Source organism: Cryptomeria japonica, chromosome 5, assembly GCF_030272615.1.
Source record: "Cryptomeria japonica chromosome 5, Sugi_1.0, whole genome shotgun sequence".
NCBI lineage: Eukaryota > Viridiplantae > Streptophyta > Pinopsida > Cupressales > Cupressaceae > Cryptomeria > Cryptomeria japonica.
Window position 1 is genome coordinate 183539817 of NC_081409.1, and position 19876 is coordinate 183559692.

General features: G+C 35.1%; 1 protein-coding gene across 1 annotated transcript; it reads right to left on the minus strand.

Moving 5' to 3' along the window:
* Positions 1-4611: 4611 nt before the first annotated feature.
* On the minus strand, positions 4612-6774 carry LOC131060903 (probable receptor-like protein kinase At1g11050). Its single transcript, XM_057994340.2, is given in 2 exon segments — positions 4612-5347; positions 5349-6774. Coding segments are annotated over 2 exon segments (1824 nt in total). The 5' UTR covers positions 6566-6774; the 3' UTR covers positions 4612-4740.
* Between the last annotated feature and the right edge of the window lie 13102 nt (positions 6775-19876).

The window sequence follows — 19876 nt, forward strand, 5'->3', positions numbered from 1 at the left end:
TTAATGTTACTAACTATGTCTCGTAAAGATGCACCACATATAAATATATATTTTGCATAATTAAAATATTTTTTCCTCATGCAAGGTATACAACACCCTTTTCCTAAAATCACAATAAGATTTCAATGTTTAGTGTAGCAAAATAGACATATGGCATTTTATACATTGTGTGATATTTTGTATGTTTACACTAGCACAATCTCCTTGTGCCTTTAAAAAAAAATCATAATTATAATTATATTAATAACAAATATAGCTTTTAATGGGATCCAAAAAGATAAAATAAATTAAAAGAACGTTACAAAAAAAAGTCTTCAATTTACAATTGTTAATTCTTTTTATAAATTGAGTTATGTATGTATATATTGTTTTGACAATTTTATTGTTACAGGTTCATTTTTATTTAAGTTTATAGTATATTAAATCAATATATACATATACATATACATACATACGTATATGTATATGCACATGCATATGTACATCTACATCTACATCTACATGTACACACACGTATGTATGTATGTATGCATAAATGTATGTATGTATGTATGTATGTATGTAAACAATTTTTTTTTATTTGTTAGATTTTTTTTTAAATGTTTTTCTTTCACTTTAAAATTTCTATCTATATATTAATCATGCAAGATAAGAAACTCAATCTAATTAATTCTATTTTTTATATATGAAATATTTATTTAAATTACTAATTTTTTTTTGTTAATTACTAATTTTTTAAGAGTTTTTGGTCACCTTACACGTCCCTATCTACATATCCATTACAATTCCAATTAAAACGTGTTAAATAGAAATACCAATCTAATTCAATTTTTTTTTAATTTAATTAATTTTCCTTGTTTGTTTCACCTACATCCCTATTGCGACCTGAGCATGATTATGACTCGGAAATATTTGTTGAGAAAAACACCACCAAATTTACAAGGGCTGCCCGTCTGCTTAAGAAAACGTACACAACAAAACTTTTATGTCTGCATCTCGATTTCAACGAAACTTTTCACCTGCTAATGTTTTAGTTGAAAAAAATTAGAGACAATAGCGTATGGACAGCAAAAATGGCACTATCTGTCTCCATTAAATCGGGCTAGTGAAAAGTTACGTTTACTTTTAAATCCTTTCTTTAACCTCAATCTTCTCAAATGATGTAATACAAAGACTTTTAAACAGGTTTCTCTCGCCGCCATTTAGTCGGCAATAGTTCTGTCGGTGAACATGTTACAGTTCAAGTGGTATATTTTTTTTTTCTTTTGATGGAGATCCAGATCTGTGAGCACGACAGCCCAGCAAGGGCATGAAGTCCACGGCTGTAAGTCCCGCGAGGGCCTTCACAAAGTATTTTTTGCCACCCGATATGGGGGCACGAGCCAATAGGCTGAACCTCTTCGGCTAAGAGCCAAGGACTGAGGGGTATCCATTCCGCCAAATTTGTCTGGGGCATGATCCCGGCCTCATCCCTTATGATGTCATAGCCTTGCACTCAACAAGACTTGATCCGTGGTGGCTCATTTAGAGCCATTCAACTTCACCAATAGACCAAGGGCCCATTGACCAAATGGTATATTAGCATCACATCTATTAAAAAAATAGAGAAATAAATTACACTCCAAACTTTTTATGTAAGGTCATATAATGCATATTAGTAAAAAGGATTGACCAAATTGTGCTAGTGATGGAGTTTAGGGCTGTCACTATAGCTTGAAGCTACAAGTTTATGCATTGATGAAGGCTTTTAGCCTTAGGATCTACATGAGACATGGCCTATTGGTGTTTGATGTGGCTTCAGATTGGGGTGGGTAGTATTTTCCCCCTTTTTCATTGGTCTATTTTGGTTGCCGGATTTTTTATGTTTTGTTATGATAGTGATTGAAGGTCGAGGCGATCTTGCTTTTTCATTTTTTATTGATGTCACTTAAACTGATGGATCTTCTTCTTTCGAGTATGATAATGTAGTTCATATTTTGGTGCATGCAATTGATAAAATTCAATTTGACAAGAAATTGAAAAACCATCCCAAATCAAAATGATTCTTGAAAAAAAGTGTCGAACATTCTATTTTGGACATAAATTCAAACTTGATTGTAGATGATGTGTTCCACTTATTCGAGCATGCTCTAATCTACAAATGTAGGGGCATTAGGTTTTGTCTACCCTTCTTGGAATCTTGGGCTCAAAGGACTTATCAAATAGAAAGAGAAAAGGAGATTACTCAAGTGCAATTAATGGCTATTTCTCAATTGTCTTGTCAAGTGATTAATTGTAATATGATCTTTGAAGGTGATTTGTATTTTCACAATGAAGTGGATTTATTCATCAAGGTTTAGTATGTGGGTTTTGATCTAGTGGAGGGGCTCCTTTTTAAAACTCTAGTCTAGATCCACCTCCTTTGGCTTTCTATGGAATTCTAAATACATGATATTTTGTAATATATATTGGTTATTTTTAGGAAACCCTTGGGCTCTTCTCACCACATGCTTGAGAGAAAGGTAACAACCTATTATGCATTTGTGTTGAAATAGACCTAAATAATTTGTTTCATAATTCTTTAGAGACTGTATTGAGAAACACGTAATGGATCCAACAAATAAATTATGAAGCTCTCTCTTTTAGATGTCATGTTATGCTTATGGGAGTTTGCAAATTAGCTCTCTAAAGAAGGCTCTAGGGGTTTCTCAATCCTTTCTAGAGATATTAGCAACTAAGATCAAGGAAAAAGGGAAAGCTCCATCTCATGTAGAAGATAGATAGACTCGAATGGGTTTATTTCTATGAAATATTAGAATAAGGGGAAGAATGTGAATCATTAGAAAAAGGATCTCCTAAGGGGAAACTTTAATAATAGGTTTGATGCCCTTGAGAATTTTAAAGAACTTAAATCCTCTTTTCATGAAAATATCCATGTAACTAATTAGGGCTTGAATATTTTTAATTTTTGTACCTTATCGAACCTAAAAAGATTGACTTTTTCAATAGACATACATATGTTATCCAAATAAGGGTTCCCACTTCTTCCAATCATCTTGAGGAATCTATTCAACATAAAAAAGCCAATATTTTTTCAATTCAAGATTCTAGTTGCAACTTCTCCCACTTTGATAGAGGCTCTTATTGAAGGTCTTGTTGATAGTGTCACTTGCTAGATGCTCTTGATGCCCCAAAGTAAAGGATGATGGTAAGAAGAAATATTTCCCTCTATTAGGACCCTAGAAAATAAATCTCAAAAAAGGGGAATTAGATAAGTTTTCTAAGGTAGGGAGAAAATTTTTGATTATCAAATAGTGAAAATAATAGATGAATCACTTGTGGAATTTGGCTCATTTGAAACATTAGATAATCACTTCTATACTCCCCAAAAATTATTGTGATTTCTTGGAATTCTCGAGGCTTTAGTAGTACCCCTTATCAAAAGGTTGTTCAAGATCTTATAAGGGATCACAACCTTTCGATCATCTTGCTTTAGGACACTAAACACTCTATAGAAGAAATGGTTACCCTTCCTTCTAATACTTGGGAAGATTATAAATATTAGTATATAAGGGCTCCATGTTCTACTAAAAGGATGGCTTGCTTATGAGAACCTCATATGCTCACTTAGGTTGTTGGGCAACAAGCAAATATTCCTTATTAGTGGTGGCTTTTCAATTTGATTCTAGTGGTTCCATTTTTCTCACTAATGTTTATGCTCCTACTAATTTTCGTCTTGCTTTGATCCCATATTAGATTTGTCTATTCTAGAACTCTTTTTTCTCTTAGATCTTAACAACTGATTTGAATAAATGAATGTAGCCAACTAAACCCATCTTTTTTTGTAAACATTGATTTCATTACTAATCTAGTATGCAAGAATATTGAAAAACTTTTTTATTCTTCTCTATCAATATATGTTTAAAACCCTACATTACATAATATTTGATGTATGACTTTTTCATTCATATTTTTTATAATATAATATATTTTAAAAAGCTTTTATAAAAATAGCACCATCTCAAAAGTCAAAAGTCTATCACACATATTAAATTTGTTTCTTTCATATTCATTAGAAAAATGATACACCTAGCATAATAAAGTTGAAAATAACACATTAGTGTATGAGTGTCAAATTGAGGGAAAAGAAACACAATAACGTATGGACTTCCTCTACCACTCATAGCCTTCATCTAATTTGTGGATATACTTCACAAATGTCATTTATATCTATCTTTAGCTTCTTTTATAAGCAATCTAAAACAGGAAATCCGTCCAATTAGGCAACCCCGTTTTAACTATCCCCCAAGAAATATTCGACACAAAACTTTACGGGCGTCTTAATCGACTTCAGTTTTCCGTAAACAGTAATGCAAAAGAATTCTGTAAAAGGAAACTTCTGTACGGTACGGTGTGTATGAAATCCAAGTACTCTGGAATGAATCTGTAGCGTACATTGACTGGATTTACAACTAGGAAAACATTCAATCCCATCTGAAATCAACTCTTGTACTGTGATTCAGTGTGCCCATTGAAAACTCTAATTAAAAAACTGTTAAACAAAAATTTATTTCCATGAAAAGACTTAAAAAGTGCTGTACTGGACACTGTATATGCAGAACAAGCTCTCTGTAATGAAGTATAGAACTGAAATTGATATTAATAATACAAAGCCGGATATACCTATACATGTACGTACAGGGGGAAAGAATTGAACATGGAGGATTCGAACAGAAGAAGTTTTGTGAATGGCACAGTAAGTCACCGTAACATAACAGTTGAGCTGAAAGAGGGGTGCGAGATTGAATCCAGGAAGGAACCATACTCATCTGTGAAAGTTGTAAGATTTGCCAGAGGCAAAGGCCTCTCTGGAATTGTGGGAATTGGGGCATCCCCTTCCAGCATCTTCAAAACTTCACTCATGCTTGGTCTGAATGCTACCATTACATGGGCACACAGTATACCCACAAGCACAAACCTCTCCATGATGTCCTGAGGCCCATCTTGAGAGAATCTGGGATCTATGACCTGCACAATTTTGCCTGCCTTTACAAGCTTCCATGCCCAATCGGTGATAAGATAATCCGAGGGCTGTTCTACAGAACCATGCAGAGCCTTTCTGCCGCTCATAATCTCCAGCAAAACGACCCCAAAACTGTAAACATCACTCTTGTCTGTAAGCTGTCCGTAGAGAGCATATTCAGGGGCCAGGTAGCCATGGGTACCGGCAATTCTTGTGGTCATCTGAGATTGGCCCTGAGTAGTAATCCTTGCCAGCCCAAAATCTGCAACACAGGCATTCATGTCATCATCCAGCAGAATGTTAGTGGCCTTGATGTCTCTGTGATAAATTGCAGGCTGAACGCCATCCTTTAGCAGTACCAATGGCGATGTTCCTCCTCTGCTCCCAATTCAGGGGTGCCCTGTTTTTGTTCCCCTGTTCAAAAATATGCTCATCCAGGCTCCCATTAACCATGTAATCATAGACAAGAAACTGCTGCTGCCCTTCAATGTCGTCACTGGAAACCCCAAAGCCTCTCAAAACAACCAGATTCCTGTGCCTAATCCTATCAATGATCTCCACCTCGTTTATGAAATCAGAATCCCCTTCCATATTGGAGTTCTTCATTCTCTTGACAGCAACCAGACTACCATCCGAAAGGACTCCCTTATAAACAGTCCCAAATCCGCCCTGTCCGATGATATTTTTGGGACTGAAATTGTGGGTTGCATCTTTGATCTTCTGTAAGCTGAACCAGACTGCACCCATGTTGGGCTTCACAGCACTCTTCAGAAAACTTCTGTTGAGCCTCACAAAACGCCTGTGCTTAGCGTTGCCCTTCCTCTTAGCCCACAAAAGGTACCCCACGCCTATACTGGTGAGCACCAGGAATCCCACAGCAGCACCCATCAGACCATAGATCAAAAACCTGTGGTTTGAATTTCCCTCGGCTGCAAATTGCACCCGAAGAACACAGGAAGCCGTGGCTTTGTTCTTGGGCCCGAATTCATTCACCACACCTGCAGCATACAGGCACAAGAAATAGTAACATTTCAGACTCTTTGCCGCTGTGATATTACTGATTCTGCTTGTAATTTGGCTCAGAACAACTTGCCCACTATTAAAACAGGAAGTACAGGCAGAATCTGATGAAAGATCCCCTTTGCAGGTTGTATCCACTGAAGTCACGCCCACTGTCTCATTCCAATCTTCCACTGTCTCTATGCCATCACACAGACTCGGTCCTGAGACAAATTCAGATGCCTTATAAAAAGAGGTCTGGGTCAAATTTGAGGGAAATCCCATTGAAGTGAGCAGCTGCTGAAATTTGTCCACACAGGCAGTTGCAGAGGCATAATCAGGCAATTCAAAAAGGGATTTTTCTTTCAGGTACTGAGAAAGCCCCACACCAAACACAGTTCTGAGAGATGTACGGCAATTTTCGACATTATCACCAGTCTGAACAGATCGGCAGAAGGATGTATTCCAGTTCCATTCAGTCACATAGTCAAGGTCAAGTGGGCATGCAGCATTAGCCATGCCCAGATACAGTAAACACAATACAATGAATACAATTTTCATCATTTTTTCCTTGCACACCAGTATTATTCAGCACCCTCAAGATCAGAATAATAATGGCGGCTTCTGTAATTACAGAATGGGTATTGCTCTGTATGTATAGCAGAACAAACAATGGCGTCTAGACCCGAAGGTCTTCAGGGTAGTTGATTTATTGATTTAGTCTCACCCTGATTATAAAGAGCCTCCACCAATTTCTCTACCAAAAAGATTTTATTCTTGTTGAAAAGAAATTAAAAATTATTATGGTTAGATTTGATTTGTAGACTGGCCAGCCGCGCATAGTAACGAAAGGCGGCTTTATTTCTTTCTAGAAAAAGAAAACGCACGTGAGGGAGATTTCCCACTGGATTAACACGTTTAGGTATAGAATGAGACAAGATGTTGGAATTACGTGTATTAGGTCATATTTTAGAAGTCTCTTTGATGCGGCGGTCCACATTGACAGGTATAAAACGGGTCCCTGAGAGAAATGTGACACGTCACTGAAAATGAGGGCAATGATAGGTGGCCAAATTCATGTACAATATTATGGTGAAGTTTGTATGTGGTGGGGGGATATTTATTTTATACTAGGGAAAAAATATCCTACGCGTGCACAACAATCTAGTTGTCTAGTATTTTTATACCAATTTCAAATTTAAATTCTAATTTCCTCCTTCTTGTTCTTACTAGGGGAGAGTAGCCAATACGTGCACAGGTCCAGAAGGTGATCCAAAACATTCAATCTGTACTTATTATTATGAAGATAGGTAGTTGAATAAGGAGTAAGTAGGAACAATTGGTTTTGGAATCTAAGAGAATGTTAGTGCGTCATAGTCATAAGATCATTTATTTTGGGTCCCAAAGCTAGGGATTTATTATCAAAAAGGCAAAAATAGCGGTTTTTAATAGATTGAGGATGGTTAAAGTCCAATGAACACAAGTGGATACTCTCTCTTGCACATTAGACTTAGCTTAAACTAGAGACAGTATTCCTAAAGGTATTCTTGTATTTTTTTCTTATGCCTTTAGGGCGAGCTAAGCGAGACTAATCTTTGGGCATGGTGACAATTGCTTAAAAGCCACCAGCCATCTACCTGGAAGACACCACCATTGAGTAAGTTGCAACACATGGAGTTGACCTTAAGACCTCATAAACCTAGATCAAAGACTTTTGACCAACTACCCCACCCCACTGGGCTATTCCTCAAGGTATCCTTAGTAGAGTTTTGAACCAATTAAGATGTAGAATGACAACAATCGACAACTATACTCAAATGAACACTTGACCCTTATATTTGTCACTAGGTCAAGATCAATAAGTTGCATTAGACTTTTATAAAGTTGATAATACCTTGCACATGTACCTACAAGTAAAAATAGTATTTTAATGCTTTAAATGGTCCCATTTGATGTTTCATACACAATAGCAAGGTGTAGATGTATGTTAGACATGATTCATAGATGATTTAGCTCTTTATGATTGCTTGAGATTTGTTTCCTAATTTGTAATATTGCTTCATGAACAACATGCATAATCTAAAATAAAACTAATCTACCCTTACTCTAATAGGAATAGAGGCTATTTTAATGAGAGATGATTGATCCATCACCAGTGTGAATCAATGCATATCCCACTGCTCAACAATGCCATGAACATTAAAGAGGAAGGAGCCAAAATTGAAAAAGTATCCATAGAACTAGATTGCATTTACATCTAGACTATGCATTTCATGTAACATACATACTTAATAATCCATAATGGACTTGCAATAACCCATATTCAACAAAGGAAATTATATTACAAAGTATTTTTAATGCATTAAAAGTTGTCAAACTTACATTTAACCTTAATTGCAATCATGTCAACAAATTTGGTTGGTTATTGTTTTATTTTCCTCACTAGTCTAACTATTCCCTATCATTCTTATCCTGTAGAGGTGGATATTATGGTAGTGACTGTCTGTATGGTGTTTACTTTTTGTGTGCCTCGGTTTCTTTTGAAGGTTTTGGGAGCCTTTTTAAAAGCCAGTTTTCCAGTTATTTGGCGTGGTTTTGATCATCTGCCACTGGTTCTTGCGAGGTTGAATGGCGCTTGGAAAGCTCGACTAGTTTTATGCTTATCTTCAGTCCCTATGGAGGTGGCTCCTTTTCCTATGGAGGTGGAAAAGTGCTTTGCTAGATGGGCGCTGACTTTCACCTAGATTATCTTTGATGGTTTCAACTTGTGGGTTTTGGAAGCCCTTTCAAAACCCCAAATGTTGTTGGTCTTGGGAGCCATCTCAAGTCCCAAATCAGGTTGTGGGAGCCTTGTAAAACCCACTCTTAAGGTTGAGGGAGCCCAGAAAAACCTTATGTCTTTTTCTCTTCTCAGGGACAGGCTGGATGTTGGTAGTTTTCAAGGGCCCAGTTTGGCTCGTTTTTGTTTCTGGTTAGGACCAGGCTTTGGTTGTGGCTTGGAGATTCTATTACAAGTTATGGGAGTTTGGAATACCCTTCTTGTGTGGGTTTTGGGAGCCCTTTCAAAACCCAAAATGTTGTTGCTTGTGGGAGCCAATTCAAAACCCAATTTTGGTTGTGGGATCCTTGTAAAACCCATTAATCAGGTTATGGGTGCCTGGAAAAACCCTTGGTTTATGTTGAAGGTTAAGGGAGCCTTGATAAAACCCTTGTGCTAGTGAAAGGCTTTGGCCTCCTCCCTTTTTAGCCAGGTTTTATTGATATATCTTTGTTTTTAGGTTGGTTTTAGGTTGTTGTTTATCTTTGTTGTATCGTCAGTAGCTATCAGTTTTGGGTTTCGGATCCTGGTAAAATTCGAGGGTTTTGGGTCCCTTTAAAATATGTTGTAAGGGGTTTCGAGTCCCCTCAAAACCTGTTTATCTAGAATCAAAAACAAATTTGGCAAGAGAAAATATCTTAATTATAACTATGATACTTTTTTGAGCCACTACAAATTATCATGGATACATACCATTGCTTGAAGATGTGCATTACAAATCCTTCCTACTCTACAGAAGAAACATTCCTCCATGTCTAGCTCAAAGCGGCAGTTGTTGATACCTCATAATATGTTTAGGCACAACAATTCCAAAACATAGGGTCAACGACTGACCCTTTTGATGTAGAATGAACTAGTATTTATAAATCTTTATTTGGCATCTAGATGCTCATGGAGACTTCAACAGAAAATGAAACTCATGGATATGCAATGTGGGAGTCATCTAAATCTACGAAAACTTCAAAATGAATGACAAACATTTGCATGAGGAATTTTGGACAAGAAATCCTATGACACCATTTTATGGTAGCATGGGTGCCCTTGGTATTTATAATAAGATCTCCATTTCAAATTGTGCCCTTCAGTTTGAACAAAAATATTTTATATGGGAAGGGAAAATTGCGAGTTGTAGAGTCAAATCCAAGATGAATGGAGTGATGGGCTGTCCATGGGAGTAGGTGAAAATGCATCTCAAGGTCTTCTACGTTGCGATGGGAACTAACTTTAAATTAAAAACAAATTGTGTCTAGTGAGATTTTAAGCATGGAGGGCCTAAGAAGCACAACAAAAGATGGACAAAGGAAGGAATTATAACTAGAATAAGCACACAGGGGTGGGAAAAGGGTTCTTGTGGGGATCAAGGGTCTAGGCGAACTTAGGAGTTAGGGAGGGATCCAAAGGTGCAAGGTTTTCCTAGAAGTTTAGAATTCAAAAATAACATAGGAGACCTGCGTCAAATCCCATAAAGAAGGAGGGATAAAGGAAAAAGAGGGAATGGGGATTGGGAATTATGATGAGATGGGTACTCAGTACCAGGGAGGAGGTGGGAGAGACCCTCGGAGGCTTGGGGATCAATTATGAATCAGAGCTAGAAACAAGTATGGGAAAGAGAGTGGAGCGGGGGAGGAACTTGTGATTAGGAACAAAGGGATTAGGGTATTGAGGGAAATGAATCAATAGGGACTTGGAACTATGTTCCAAGGTTTTGGTTCTACTTGAGGTTCACATTTGGTAGAATATAGGACAGTTGGTTAGGGCTACTAGGAATTTTGAGGGAACTTAGTACGTTGGTATACGATGAATGATGTATACCAAGGCCTTGTGAGGATAGGATCTCTTGGTAGATAGTCCCTTTTTTTCAAGTTAGTCCCTTGATTTCAAGTTTGTATATGGACTTGTAGTATAGAAAGCACCATATAAGACTATAAAGGGGGAAGCCAAGACTTGGTGTAAAAGTGTACAAACTCCAAATCCACTCACAAGCCCACAATCTAGGGGAAGAACATAGCCCCACAATAAATAGAAACACATAAATATATTGAACACCATGCAACCATAACACATGAGAGACCCACTTAGGTTTCTCTAAGTTAGGTATAATTCATGGGTAAAATAGGAAAGTGCAAAAAAGGGAACACAAATATAAACAATTATAAAAAAAATTAAGGCGATCTAGTTGGGGAAGTGCAACTCTTGTAATTTATTCCATCCATAGCTCAACTCACACAACCGCACATATATCTGTATATACAAGATCATTCATTAAAACCATCAACTTGGTTGGCCACATGTAGAATATACAATATTACATAAACTAGGCCAGCCATGAATAATATCAAATGTGGTCCACTCTAGGAGACAAAGGGGACCCAAACATATAACAACACGTCCTTCTAAAATGATTCCAATAAACTGCACATGCTAACACATCCCCCAAATTTAGCATTAAATAGAAAGTGTAGTTAAGAAATATAGCACGTTCATCAATCGACCCAAAAGCATCCTCCAATGCAAAATACAAAATGCAGGTTTACGCACCACGATGTGACCTATAACAATATCCAAATGCAATCTTCAGTGCAAATATGGACCAAAAGAGCATGATCCAAATAATATACACCACCTCAATCAACCAGAAATCAAACCAATTGATAGTAGAGAACAACATAAGAACACAACTTTACTTGCTAATCGAACTAGCACTAGAAAACCGAACTAGAACACTGCACAAACCAAAAGAATATGCCCTCAAAACCATAACACTTGAATCTAGATATCAATGAACCGCCAAGAATTATTGTGACCAGTTCTGACAGACACCTCAATGTCAAAAACAACAACAACCAACTCTATCATCTAAGCAACAAAGGACCTTAAAAACTGATAGTTCGTTATACACAAATTATGAACATTATATCCAGAATTGCAAGACATAATCTTCTGAAACTAGAAGAATGCAAACCATTCTTCCACTAGAACATTAAATACCATTTCTTGCATATAAATACTATTTCCCACATGTTGAAGCTTCCACTACACCAGCCTTATGGAAAAACCCTATACTTACTCAACATCACCACCAGAACACACAACAACATCATAACACTCACTTTTGAACCATTATATCCAGAATTGCAAGGCATAATCTTCTGAAACCAGAAGAATGCAAACCATTCTTCCACTAGAACAATAAAAACCATTTCTTGCATATAAATACTATTTCCCACATACTGAAACTTCCACTACACCAGCCTTCTGGAAAAACCCCATACTTACTCAACATCACCACCAGACCACACAACAACATCATACCACTCACTTCCGAACCATCTATATCACATAGTGACATCAATGAAAACACCAGCCAAGTTGACATCAATGACAACACAACTCAACATAACTCAAGTTTCCAACAGTTCATATAGATTGGAGTTTAAGAGAGCCTAGTGATCTACAAACTAGATTTTTTATTGTTTTAAAGATATGTAAGAGTGGTTGATAAAGAAGAGGGGAAGTAGTACCAAGACAAGTACTAAAGGAACCACACCCGTGAATTCACAACCATACATATGTACTATGGCTCTAATAGTCCATGTTGGTTTATCTTCACAACAATCTGTAGCAACATGAGGAGTTGATGGAAGAGATGGAGAAGACCCTAATAAAAATAAGACACCTTTAAAAATATTGTGTAGGTGGCCCATTACCAAGTTCAGGAAACTCTCAAAATAAAAATTAGGATGTTGATGTGGAAATTTTAGATATGAATCCTAGAGAAGAAGATGAGCCACACTCAAGAATTATAGAAGGTAAGACCCCTCCACATTTCCCCTTTAGTCAGGAAAAGACTAATAAGGCTACTCCTCCAAGAATATTAGATTTGTCGACTCTTGGCATGTCTTCCCAAATAGACACTACAGACTCTCCATCTTGGTTGGAGATTTCATAGTTAAAGAAAAGAAAGATGGTACCTTTTTAGGATGCCTAATGATAACATAGTTGGGAAATTGCTGCAAAGGATTCCAAAAGCCAAAAAATTAAAGACTATAGCCAGGATTATAAAGGATGGAGATAATGGTAATGATTTTATAGAAGTGTCTTAGCTCATTGTTGACAAAGATCCCAGTCAGGCTACTCCAACTAACTTTAATGTTTCAAGAATTGATTTGGGACTGCCAAGCAGGGAAGGTGATAATCATAACTTCCAAGTAATTGTTGTGAGAATGGTAGAGAGATCATAGAAGGATAAATTGGAAAAAATGAACAAAAAGGTCAATTTGATCCCTTAGCCAATTATTTGAAGAGTTTTGTTGATCCTTCTATTCTGCCAATTAATCAATCTAAGCATAGGCATATGTTTTTATCTCACCCATTGCTAAATCCATGTTCAATAGAGTGTAAGAGGATAGTGTCTATAGATGAAAAAAATGTCAAAGAGTGGATAGAAGATATCAACATTTAAGGTCCTCCATTTTTAGAAACTATTAAAATTTTGGGGTTGAAGCAAGATAAAGCCTCTTGGAATAAAGTAATCTCAAAGTTTGTTGAAATAACTGCTATGGATCCTACCCATGTTGTTAGTGAGAAGAACATTGTAGATAAAAAAGATGTTAGATGTAGTATGTGGACTAAGACCTTAAATTTTAGAGGACAAGTGATCAAATAGTGTTGATGATCTCAATAAAAACATGAAGGAAAGCAACAAAGTTTACGTAGAAATGATCAAATTGGATAATGGAGTTTTTTGCAGGTTGAAGAAGAAGTATAGTATTGAAGATGCAATGATTGATGGATTTAAATAAGAGTTTCATAACTTTTTTAAATCCCTCTTAGATAAGTTAGAATCTAGAAAACAAAGACTATTGCATACTAGTACTTCCATCCAATGTAATTCAAAGCAACTCACAATCCTCCAAGAAAAGATAAATAAAATCAAATATGGGAAGGTGGCTTGGGATATTAGGTTAAAATCTACAGTGATTCCAAGACATATATAATTGTCTTAGATGTTGAAGACCTACAAAGTTATCAAGGATAGAGTTGCTGCTACCCAACCCCACCTCTGGTCGAACAAATGTGGTCCCACGACCAACTTTGTCATAACTCTTCTTTTAGAGTTTTAATGTGTTCAAAAGACTATTTTTATTTTAAAAACTTCAACTCATGTTTTATTTAAAAAAATACTATTTTAAATTTGATTCTCTTAAAGAATCAATTACAATTTTGATAGTGCAAGCACTGTGCTACATGAACTTGAATAAATTTTGATAGTAATATAGAAGGGAAGTTTTAAGGGTGTTTTATGATACATTTTTGTTCGTGTACAAGAAGTAAGATGTTTTTTTCTTATAATGGTTTAGCTTGCATGATAATGTTATATGAGGAATATCTATGTTCAAACATTATCATATCCATGTTGATGATACTATCTTGTTGTCATCAGTTATTGATCTATGCTTTACAACTGGTAATGGTGATTTTATGAAATGAGTGTTAAATGTCCCCAATCTTTTTGTTGAGACAAAATTTAAAAGATTATTCAAGTCATTATTTTAGATAGTTTATAGTTCCTATTATTTATATTTGTTGCATGTTTGTTTCATGTTGATGGGCAAGAATTAGTTGCCTTATCTAGTTTCAAGTTAAAAGCATACCTAAATCCTTTATATTCAAAAATACAAAATAAGGTAGTTTAATCCTAAGTGGGAGTTGTACCACGTTAAAATTCAGAGAGAAACAAGTTATATTGTTTACTCAAATGTGGGTTCATTTGTGCTTCTCATTTTGGGTGTATAGAATCAAATTTTATTTGAATTTAAGAGAAACTAAATCCGTTTACCAAATGAACCTATTTCATGTAACTAATTAAATTAAATGGATATGGAATCAATACATTCAACCTCAAAAGGTGAATGTTGATTGATTTCTATTTCTCCCATTGTTTGAGTTAAAAATGAGTTATGGGAAGATATAAATTGAATTCAAGATCTAAGGATAAGGATGTAAAATTGACATAAATCAATACGCATGAGTTGTTTCACGTTTGATATGCAGACATAGGTACAAATTTGCAATAAGGAAGCTAAAAAGAGCCCGTGTTTAAAATTTGGGCTTGAAAGTGTGGGACAATGGTGCTCAAGGCAACCTCAAGTCCTTTGAAATGTTAGATGTAGGGAACACGTGTCTTTCTAGGATCAGAATGCATTCCTGAGTGTTTTCCTAAAGTTTTGTCAAAAAGTTGTCAGACATAGGTGTGTGGGGCAACCTCATCCTCCACTTTTTGCCTTTGCAAGAGCTAGATCCGATTGTCTCTATCTACTATTTGTGAATATGTAATTGTGTCTTCAAAACATGTCACCTGCACATGCAAAAGAGGAAAATAGTGTTGTGTATAGGGGCTTTCCTAGGTCAAAACCTAAGTTTGGAATTAATCCTTGAATTGAATTAAAAAGGTTGAAGTAAAATGTTGAAGGTTATTTTTCAAGCTTGTTGAAGTTGATGATGCAATTCTCTTTGAATGTGACCACAAGTGTTGATGCAATAGCATGACATGACAAGACATAAATGACTCAAATATGGAACATTATGTTTAAATTTGGGCCCAGTTTTAGTGGTCAAGGATGCCCTGGGAACCCTTGTCTAGGACAAGGGCACCCCAGGAACTCTTGTCCAAGACAAGGGCACCCCAGGTGCTCTTATTTTTTACAAGGGTGCCCTAAACACCCTTTTCCACCCAAACCAAGGTGAACAAGCCAAGAATGGGGTGCACCCAGCTCGATACAAGGTTCAAATCACCATTTGGGTAGATGATATTAGTTTTGAGTTAAAAAGGCTAGAAATGGGCTTGGATAAGAGATAAGAGGGAACACACTAAGGCAGGGGCACAAAAAGGTGTGTAAATTATAAAAGGTTACAATTTATGACACTACACCTATATATTACGTGCATGAGATGGAGTTTGTGTTTAGTTGAGTGTTATAATTATTGAGTTACCTTCAGATATTTGGTTGGTGATACTCCTATTAGTAGCTTGCTCTACAAGTCTATTGTATTTTGTTATTGATTTATGAATAATATATTGGGTGACTTTTGGAGTGCCTAGGGTTTTTCTCTTGAAAGAGTTTTCCTCATGATATATCTTGTGTTTATTATTAATCTATTTGCACATTATATATCTCCTTCTATATATATTTCTTATTCTATAACAGTTTAAGAATTGTAAGGAAATTTGCATTATCTCCCCCACTATATTAGTGTTAGGAAGTGTTTTTTGCACCTTATCTTTCTTTCAATTTATGTCCAAATGAAAAGATTTGTATTAATCCTATTTTTAGTAGGCTCGATATCCATGTTTAGAATCTTCACAATGACCTTCAAAGCTAAATCTCCTTAACCATTCAAAGTAGTCATCATCCCCATAATTGTCCTTAAATCTAAGAAGTCATTAGATCTATCTATCTTCTCGTTAAGGGTATTAATTCACATCACATCTTTTATTTACTAATATTTTTCATAATAGGATTCAAATGAATCATTTAGCATCTGTGTTGAAGTCGGAGCCTTTACGTTTGCAGAGTTTGAAAAAGTAAAAGAGATTTTTTGTAGATGACCATACCTATGGCACTTGAGGAAGAATGGATCTAATTTTTAACATAGAAATTTTGATGCCAAATTTCAAACTTAGAGATTAAATTCATTGGTTTGGGAAGCTTATTCAAAACATTTTGCAAAAAATGTATTCTAGCATTATAGTCTTGATTCTTGTGACTCCAAATTTTGTTAAATTTTAAAAATATCCTAATGCATTTCAAATTTTATTAGGAACATTTAGATCCCAATATTATTTTAGTTTAAGGAATTTAACCCAAATAGGGTTGGGGTTTATATTTGTATGTAAGGATCAAAGTTTGGTTTTCATGGATGAATACGTAGACGTGCCTTATAAGAATCAAGGTCCATAATTTCTTATTTCATTCCTATCCCCCTAACTTAAAAAATAATAATAAAGAAACCTTTAACTCTAAAACATGTTTTAGACACTAATGCCCAATGTTCCTCAATCTATTTCAACAGTGTGAAGCTACTATGTAGCCACAAATTCTAGAAGTTGGATATGAATGTTTTGGCTTTATGATCATTTGCCTCATTATTAAATAAAAAATATAATAGATGAACCATAGGATTGGGTTCTATCTTTTCCCTCAATGGATCATTCCATTTCTTAGCTCCTCTTCTTGTTCCCTAGAAAGGTCATTTGTAAACCTAGGTCTTCGTGTGTAGCTCTCAAGAATGTACCCATCGTCCTTCCAAAATCTCCCACTTCATGAAAAGTCCCCTCCCATTTGAAAATCATTAGACCTAAAGTGATATTAATAATCACTTATAAGGGTTATAATAGCTCTATCTTTATCACTAAAATGATCACATTGATGAATCTAGAAATGCACTTCATTCTTATTCTTAGTGAGATGGATCTCTCTAGGAACTATGAACATTAGTATTATTTGTATCTCCATTCTTAGTGATATAAATCTCCAAAATAATTACAACCACCTTCATATAATGTATGATGTTCTCCCTACACAATGTTTAGCTATGAATGACTCTTCACATGCCTTTGTGACATCTTCATAGATTAACCAATTGATCATGCAATTTACCGTTGATTAGAGTGGCCTAATCATTATTCTATGTTGTTCATTTTACTAGGTATTTAATTTTAGTTTTTTGAGAGAAATTTGACTTTTAAAAAGAGTTAGGGTGTATCTAGTTTGATTGTCACCCTTCTTTAGAGAAAGTTATTTATTTTTCTATCAAATAAACAAATCTTTAAAAAAGTAGGATTCAAAATTTTAAATTATCTCCTCTTACTAAACAAGAAGAGTAGTTGGTGTCATTTTATTCATTTTATTATTTGAAATGAACTAAATTAAAATAAAGTTCCTAAATTTTCATGAATATTCATTTTAAAATGATAAAGCAAAATTTCTTTTTCTTGAATAAGGTTATAGTTGCAACCATTTAATTATGATTTGTGTTTTAAAACCCTACAAGATAATTTACTATTTTTCATCTCCTCATAGGAGTGTCAAAAAATTCAAGAATTTGTTTGATAAATTTGGAGACTCTAGACCCTCATGTATGGACTCTAGGAGTTTCCATGCTTCACAAGGACAATTTAGTCTATGAAAATTTTATTTCTAACCCTTGTTCAAATGATCAACAATGATTCTTTAATTATGTGATGGAATCAGTTAGTAACTTTCATATTTGTATGAATATCTATAGATAGTTTCTTGGAGCCATATACAATGGTTCATAGAATTCTATTTTTAGATTTGATTTCCAACCTAATTTTTTTAATTGAATAATTATTTCCATTAAACATATTAAGTTTGTCAATAAAGAAATATGAAATATCATATGTATGTATGTATGTATGTATGTATGTATATGCATATATATACATGTATGTATGTATATGTATGTATGTATATATATGTATGTGTAATGTATCTTAAAAAAATTAAAAACCATTAAATAAATATAAATTCCTCTAGATCTAAAAATAATTAGGATGAAATGGGTACTCAGTACTAGGGAGGAGGTGGGAGAGACCCTCAAAGGCCTGGGAACCAATTTTAAAACAGAGCTACAAACAATTATGGGAAAGAGAGTGGAGTGGGAAAGGAACTTGTGATTAGGAACAAAGGGATTAGGGTATTGAGGGAAATGAATCAATAGGGACTTGGAACTATGTTTCAAGGTCTTGGTTCTTCTTGAGGTCCACATTTGGTAGAATATAGGATAATTGGTTAGGGATACTAGGAATTTTTAGGGAACTTAGTACGTTAGTATATGATGAATGATGCATACCAAGGCCTTGTAAGGATAGGAGATCTTGATAGATAGTCCCTTTGTTTCAAGTTAGTCCCTTGATTTCAAGTTTGTATATGGACTTGGACTATAGAAAGAACCATATAAGACTATAGAGGGGGAAGCCAAGACTTGGTGTAGAAGTGTACAAACACCAAATCCACTCACAAGCCCACAATCTAGGGGAAGAACATAGCCCCACAACAAACACAAAAACATAAATATACTAAACACCCACTTAGGTTTCTCTAAGTTAGGTATAATTCATGGGTAAAATAGGAAAGTGCAAAAAAAGGGAACACAAATCTAATCAATTATAAAAATAATCAAGGTGGTCTAGGTGGGGGAGTGCATCTCTTGCAATTTATTCCATAATTATTTTTACATTATATCTTCTATTGTGCAATTCATTCCATAACATAATGACTAGGTATGTCATTCATTGGTGAATGTTGCAATGATGTTGTGTTTGATGAAAAACATTCTTTGAATGACCTACATATGTCCCTATTGTTTGTGGCAACCAAATGGGTAAAGAGGAAGAGGTGTGTAGTAATGAGAAGTCAAATGGATCAAATCTTGAAGATAATTGTATAGAATGTATATGTGTACTTACAATGTGAAGGATGAGCAAGAAAATAGTTTCTTGTTTGGTGTATTTGCCTCTTTTATTCCTATTTTTTATACATGAATTGACTAATATTTTCTTGCATGAGGATGAATTGGAAGTGACTACACTTAGTGTTAAAGTTGCTAAGATATATATTAGTGTAGATAATGATTTTCAATTCGAATACCTTTCCCTTGATTATTATGATGATGATAAACACGTGGATGCATAAAAGAACCTATTTATTGGTGCAAGACTTTTTATCTCTCTAATTTCGACTTTCTTCAATGGCATACTTCTTAGCTTTGTAACATTTAGGCAGTATTAACAACACTTTTCTCACAAATTCACTTTCTTCTAATGTTCCACCAATACCCCTAATTGCACTCAAAATTTCATTTACTTGAGGTAGATATCTTTCAATGTTCTCATCATTAGACATCCTTAGGTTCTCAAACTTGTGATTTATATTTGTCAACTTGGCTTGCTTCATCTTCAAATCACCTTCATACACAATACTTAGCTTCTCCCAGATTTGTTTAGCAGACTTTAACCCCATAACCTTAGCAAA